This window comes from Montipora foliosa, chromosome 12 (genome assembly GCF_036669935.1).
Source record: "Montipora foliosa isolate CH-2021 chromosome 12, ASM3666993v2, whole genome shotgun sequence".
NCBI classification, from domain to species: Eukaryota; Metazoa; Cnidaria; class Anthozoa; order Scleractinia; family Acroporidae; genus Montipora; species Montipora foliosa.
This window is the reverse complement of record NC_090880.1, coordinates 26032068-26039567: the sequence shown is the minus strand read 5'-3', so window position 1 is coordinate 26039567 and position 7500 is coordinate 26032068. Positions and strand designations below refer to the sequence as shown.

Sequence of the window (7500 nt, the reverse complement as noted above, 5' to 3'; positions counted from 1 at the left end):
TCCTCGCCATATTTAATTTCTTATCTTAACTTTAATCATTAAATGTAAATTTATTGTAAAATGGCAAAATGTTATAATAATAATAATAATAATAATAATAATAATAATCATAATGATAATGATAATGATAATGATAATGATAATGATAATGATAATGATAATGATAATGATAATGATAATGATAATGATAATGATAATGATAATGATAATAATAATAATAATAATAATAATAATAGTACACGGAATCCCTTAGGAATCACTCTAACATAGCTTTACCTCTTAGATATGAACATAAATAGTGTTTAATGTAAAATTAATTCCCTTATAAAGTTACTTTACATATGCCCATCTGAAATGTTCAGAGTAACTGCTACTCAACTTGGATCAAAACTAATCCCACGCTGGTGGACTCCACCGCGCTCTGACATCTGCTTTCAAACGTTCCAGTAACTGACAACATCGAGAATAGCATCCAAGTGTAATTCACTTCTGTTTGTCACCGAAACCTGCCAAAGATAGACATGTAGTGACTGCGAGTAGCACCCAAGCTGCTAAACACCTAAAATTAATGACGAATTCATCGATTGCTCAAGTTCAAAAATATTTATTTGGGCAGTGTGATTACGCTCATCCAATTTCTGTTCAAGAGAGTGCGGTAACAAAACTTAAATGTACTGACGGAAGCACAGCTGAAAAGCGAAGACAAAAGTATACAGGATTAACTGACAGACTGAAGTAAGTGGGTAAAATCTACACCATTCTTGTCACCTGCCTTCGGAGAGGTTTTAATTCTAGGCCTTAATTTAAGTTTAAACCGAATTAGCAGTCTTGAGAGGTATTCCTTGGCAATCACTGAGAAGTGCTTTAGTACTTTACATTCATATGTTGGAGTTTTGAGTTTACTTGATGATGTTAACTCTCACAAACGTTAAAAAGCAACATTTTAGTCAAATTCATGAAGTAAAACGTTTTCTTATCAACCCTCTTGAAGAAGCAAAATGGGCCTTGAATTGTACCAAACTCAGTGGGATACTGACGTTAAGGAAAGGAAACACTTAAAAATAATGCAAGCCACATATAGAAGAAGATTGGACACAGGATGAACATTAAATAGTAGACAAAGTAGGGGAAAATTCCCATGGACGGAGGATTACTGTTACTACTTCAATAGACCAATCTCGATATCTTAAAATTCAGCCAAAAACAGTAGACCTCAGTACGAGGATCTGGAGAAGAACTACAGAATTTGTGAGATTTATTCCTCAGAGCCTCGTGCTGAGGTCAATTGTGTAAGGCTGAATTTAAATATATTGAAATTGGTGTATTCAAAACACCTTTTTGGTGTCCTGTATAACCGTATAAATATAGACCAGTTTCATAAATAGCGACCTACCTTATATTCTTTTGTATTTATGTTAATTAGACCTACTGCCCTCGTTTTGAAACAAATATTCTTTTGAAATTTGCTCGTCGTATCGAGGCTAGTAGGGCTTATTAGCATTAAAACAAAATAATATTTTATTTGGCCGCCATTATGAAAGAGGTCTATTGTACAAAGATGGTGTCAAAACTTTATTTCTCACTGCACTTCCGTGTACTGTTGCTATTAATAGCGGCATACTATTACAGCCATGCGTGATGCAGCTAGCTGAAGGAAATCACTTAGAACAGTAGCATTAAGCCATTAATTCTCACCTTTCTTCCCTTAAGCGTCCTGGTCACTTGGCAACTTGATATGGACGAATTTCAATCTGGCGCCCCATAAGCCAATGGCGACAAGAGGCTTGTCCAAACAGGCTCCTAAACAGCAGGGTTGCTCTTCAACGTCTAGCACGCTAAGTAGATCACCAGATCTGATGTCAAACAATCGGAGGAAATTGTCCTCACTGCAGCAAACCAGAGACTCGCCATTAACAACGAACTTACAATCAACAATGTCATCTTGGTCTTCGAGCAAAGTGCGCTGTGTCTCTCCAGTTTTTGCATCAAGAATGTGTACTCCATGGCCTGAACTGAAGGAAGCCCACGTCACTACAAATTCTTCTTCAGGGGAGAACATGAAATATGGCGTAAAGGAACGAATGTCGTATCGCGCTTCTTTTCTTTTCCATACACAGGAAAAGGAGTTGTTTTTTCCTAAAGTAACAGTTAACTCATCCCCCTCCAAAAAGTCTAATTCATCCATGGTGCAGACTAACAGCAGGTTCTGACTGTTGCATGAAACAAATACAAGGTGGTCATAACTTGCCCTTTTCTTGATACATGTAGATGAAACACACTCTCCACTGGTAACATTGACGATGTCCACAAAAAGCCAAAGGTCTGTCGTTGATGAATCGTCTGACGTTTCTTCATCTGTGAAGTTATCATGATGCAGAGCTTCGTTATCTTCCATTAAGTCATCTTCTGCATGAAGTTCCAGGGAATTATCTGTCTCTGCTGGATAACCAAAATCCGATAATTCTTCAGGTGTTAATGTACGACGATACCATTCACAGGCTATCAGTTCATCTGATAAACGAATAAGCTTTTTAGTTCCCTTTAGTTTGGGAATTTGTCGAATGCACTCGGTCAGCTCAAAATTCCAAAGCTCTGGTACTTTATCCTTCAAACATAGTACAACACCTTCCTTCACGGGGACAAGCGACAGTGATGGGCAAGTGAAAGACTTTTTAAACAAGATTTCTTGACTTGACATTCGGAGTACGGTCACTAGAACCGCACTGGCATCATAACTTTTATCTTTTGAGGAAATGGAATAACTTTTATCTTTTGAGGAAATGGAATAAACGACATCTCCTTCAGAAGAAAATACAACTTCTTTGACCACTTGTCTGGTGAAAGGCCAATTCTCTTCAATTAGCGAGTCAACATGAATTGCCGCGACGTACTTAAACGATGGGCTACCAACCAGTGCTGTTCCATTATCAAGCCACTTGTAGAATCCTGTATCTAACGATGAAAAGACACTGCACACATTTTTCACCAGGCCCAACAGTAAACCGTCATCAAAAATATATTCTATTTCCTGAGTCTTTGGTTCAATGGGCCACAAGATGAAGTCATGTTGAGATAGAGAGGGAGTTTTAAATGGAAGAATGATAAAGTGCGGGCGACCGTCGCACACCCAACCAAACCGACCCCATCCGAGATTGTCTATCTTATAAGGGAGGTAGCCACAGACCAGGGCCTTGTTGTCTTTTGTGAAGTGCATCATACCACGTGCCACGCCGCACTTGAACAAGTGTTTTGGTTCTTTAGACACATCAAGGTAGATAGAACCAGTCACGTCGGCAAAAGCAATTTCTGAACCATCGTTGGAAACCGCAAAAGATGTAATAACATCATTCCAACTTATTCGCCTTAGCTCTTCACCAGATTCCATACTCCACAAGACAACTTCTTTTGGATTATCAAAACAGTCTGTTAAAATGGTTCGTTTGTCTGTAGGAAAAGCACAATGTGAAAATGTGCAGTTACTATTAGGATAAAAGGAAATGCAGTCTCCTTCGAGAGTGTAAACACTTCTGAGGGTCCCCGGTAGGACTGACTTACCACGTGGATGAAAAACCACAGAACGGTAAAAAGTCAAAATATCATCTATCTTACGATACGCGCCTCCATCAGGATACACATATGGAAACTCTCTGTTAATTAAGGAAGGTCGACTCCATTCCAAGTGAGCAGTCTCGAGAGACCACAAGTGGATCGTTCCATCGCGGCATTCGCACACCATGTAGTCCAGTTCAGGTGAAACATCGAAACAAGCCACCGTATCTGAACAGTAAAATCGCGCTTTAATCGCTCCACTTTCTTCTTGATTGTCTAAGTATTTCATGTACGGCACGGCGGGAAGCCTGTTTTCGAGGATGATTGCAGCTTCAGATGATAGCTCAGGAGGTCCTTCATTGATCAAACTTTGGAACCAAAGTTGCGGATGGTCTCTTAACAGATAAGAGTGTTTTCTAAGCACTTTTAGCAAAGAGATTAAAAGAGACTTACTTCGCTCACTGAGTAAAATTGGCTTAATATGCTTTTGAACACTGAAAATATCCTCCGAGGAACCTGTGCTCTTCACACAAAGTTTGGCATAAATGAGTTCCAAATCGGTCACATACGTATTAACCAGGTCTTCTACATCACAAGGTCTTGGACTTTCGCCCGATCCCCTCAGCTCAATCATGTGCTGGACACCATGTTGCAAGGCGTACCTTTCAGTGTCACTGAAGGGTGGTTTATGTACACCCCTTCGCTTGATATTGTCAAGCTCATTCCTGCAAAGGTTGAAGAGAATCTCGTGGCCTTCCTTCTCGTCCACGGTGAAATCATGTTGACCATAGCACGAGGTATTCGTCAACCAGTCTTTGATTGATTTGTGGAAAAAGTGAAGACACTCATCACGAACTGGCAAAAGCGAAGAGATGCAGGCAATTGCTTTGTTTATTCTTCGCTGAGCAGACAAGGACCTTCCATTTGGGTTCAACAGTCTAGAAACAAACGCTACTGGCAAAGGTTCTCTGGAAGCGGTAAAGGCGCACAAAAACCTCAATACTTGGTCTTCGTCCATCTTCAGCTCTTTGCGAAGTTCATTCTCTAACCGTTTGAAATGGGAAAGATAGACGGACGAAATACCTAAAGGTAAGCTGCTCTCCAGCTGCTCAGGGGTAAGAAGTGGAAAATTCACTTGGATGTGATCAATCAAGAAAAAAGCATAAAGAAAAACGCCTTCAGATTTCTCAACCAGTTTTGTGAGGAGAACATCTTTTTGCTCTACCGCAATCTTAGGACTCAGCTGCATTTCAAAGAATAGTCGAATGTCTTTCAAGTTCTCTTCCTGATTTTCATCAAGATGTAGGGGTTGCAAATGTTTCAGGCTGTCTGCGATGTTTATTTCTGATCGAGTTGTGAGAAAAAAACGAATCCACTGAGGAAGCTTGGAGAACTGATTTGCAATCACATCGAGAAGCTCATTGCGTCCTTGATACTCACTCTCGTCCAGTCCATCTATCACCATTAGGATATTTCTTCCTGGGTCTTTTACATTGTTAAGTGGTTCCTTTAAAAGTAGCGCGAATAGCTCTTCCACGCCCATGCTATTGAGTTCAACAGGCCCCAGGTTTCTTGAGAGCTGTTCCACGAGAGATTTCTTGTACTCTGGTAAAGTGTGGCTGAGATGAGAAGCCAAAGACTGAAGCATTAGCTGAGGACTTCTGTAACGCACATTTTTATGTTGACAAAAGTGGCTTCCTGAAAGTCTACCAGCCTCCTGCATTCGTTTGCACGTGACCGCAGAGATAACTGATTTTCCCATCCCTGCATTTCCACTAATTACCATCGCCCGGTTTTGGGACGTTCTATCATCTAGCCAGTCGTCAACTCTTTTGAAGATCCATTCACGGGTTCCGTCCTGGAATCTCTGTGCATGATATTCAATATCTCCTTTGAACTCGGACTTAGCCAGGTTTCTGAGCAATTCATCTGCTCTGTCCATCTCACGCTTCTTGCTCAAGCTTTCTAGCCCCTGGGATATTCCCTCTAATTTGGAAACGGCATCCTGAAGTGTTTTGTGGTCTTCTAGTTTGGTCTGACGTACTTCTTTAATAGCATCACGGGTTTCGTTTTCGATCTGATGTATTTCATCCAATTTTGAGATAGTATCATGAAGTGAACTGTGGTCTTCTGAGTGGTTCTGAAGAACTTCAAGCACTTGCTCCAACCTGGAACTACTCTCCTGTTGAGTTTTGCGATCTTCTAGCTGGGTTTGAAGTACTTCCTTAACATCTCGTTTCACCTCTTTCAGCTCAGACTTTATTTTTTGTTCACTATCTGCCCAGTCAGTTAAAACGTTGATGTGATCGTCTTCTCCGCAACGCTCTGCCTGTAATCTGTCAATCTCTGCCTGATCCAGCCCAAGAGAAATAAGAACAGCAGTAATTTCCTGCCATAGGGTCTTGAAGGTTGGCGTATCAACACCAGTGGAAGACACATGACCATACAATTCATTGCGGAAAATCTTAATGCGAACAAGGTTTGCCTCAAGAGAGGTGTCACTTGGTGGTGGCTTAGTGTGCCAACCGGATGGAGGAGGGGATAGCCCACAAATGGTGTTCAAAAGCAGGAATAGAAGAGTGACGTCGAAAGAGTTGGAATCAGGTTTGGTTCCACTAGGAGGGAACAGTTGGTCCCACTGAGCTTGACGTATAACCCTTTTCCTCAAGAGATTGTATAATGTTGAATAGTTAACTTTGAGGTCAGCAGCTAGGCTTGCAGGAGGATGATACTTGTCAAAAATGTTCCTCAGAATTGTTGTCCCGCCATCAATGAGAAGTCTCCTCAGCTTAGCTCCGTTGGTCTTCTCTGTACTGCTGGCCAAGGGCGACGGTGCGGGAGCTGCCATTGAAGGTGCTCGGTTTTATGCGGCCTCTACAATGATGCGGAACCTAAATTAGTAGGTACTACAGTGAATATTAGCGATTTAACTCGCCATTTTTAGAATTCAAAATACTACACAACTGTAATCGCAAGAGAGGTTATCCGACTCGGAACAAAGATAAGAGAGGCGATTGAAATCCAGTGCCAGGCCGCAAATCGAGATCGTGAATATGAGTTAACGTCCGGTCCTGTAACAAAACAGCAGGTCACGTGACTAAAAGGACACTTGAGGGTTAGCACTTTCATCACTCGAAAAAAAAAAACCTCGACGGCTCCAGAAGCTTGCAGTTGATATTTTGTTTCTTGTTATGCAACTTTATTTTAATATGAATTCAAAACCAAGAAACAAAAAGCAAAGTTTTCGTCCGTTTGTCAACATGCTGTTTGTCAGATATATAAATACGGAGTGCCTACATTCCTGGTATATGTTTTCTAAATCACGGTATAAAAGTGAAATAAATAGGCTTTGTCCACTTTGAATTACCGAACAAACTCAGGAGTAGGGAAATAAACTTGTTCAATGCAACTGAGACATGATCGTGCACGGTAATATACCTGAATGCATGGATGAGGTCTTAATTGAAAAAAAGTCAGATTCGGTAGACGTGAGTCTTGCAAAGACGAGCCTTAATTTGTCGACTTTGAGGTACCAAACAAACTCAAGAGTGCGTAATTTAAGCTATTTCATGCAACTGAGCCATCAATAATCATCCAGGCATTTACTCAGTTTATTGTTTAAGCCGGAGGTCCCGTCTCACAACCCTTCAATGTTCATAATCCTGTGGGACGTAAAAGAACCCGCACATTTGTCGTAAAGAGTAGGGCATGCAGTTCCCGGTGTTGTGGTCTGGTCTTTCTGGTCTGGATAGGGTAGGGTGGAGCACCTCGCATAGGACCTCGAGTCCTGTTCGTGCTCCTTCCCTCTGGACAGGGTTGCCCAGTAGAAGAGACAAACCAGATGTCTCGTAAAACAAAAACAAACAAAACAATGTGTGTATAAAATATATATTGCGATAATGTTCACAAACCGGTAATTTAATTCCACTACTTTCTTTTTTTGTCCTACAG

At 40.9% G+C, this 7500-nt stretch overlaps 1 protein-coding gene across 1 annotated transcript in view; it reads right to left on the bottom strand.

The window, feature by feature from the left end:
* The window catches only part of LOC137978619 (uncharacterized), a 61504-nt gene that overhangs the window by 46097 nt on the left and 7907 nt on the right, over positions 1–7500 (bottom strand). Inside the window, exon 4 of the mRNA XM_068825621.1 lies at positions 5824–6423. Within this exon, the coding sequence (XP_068681722.1) occupies positions 5824–6397 (574 nt within the window). The 5' untranslated portion in view covers positions 6398–6423. The remainder of the gene's footprint in view (positions 1–5823; positions 6424–7500) is intronic.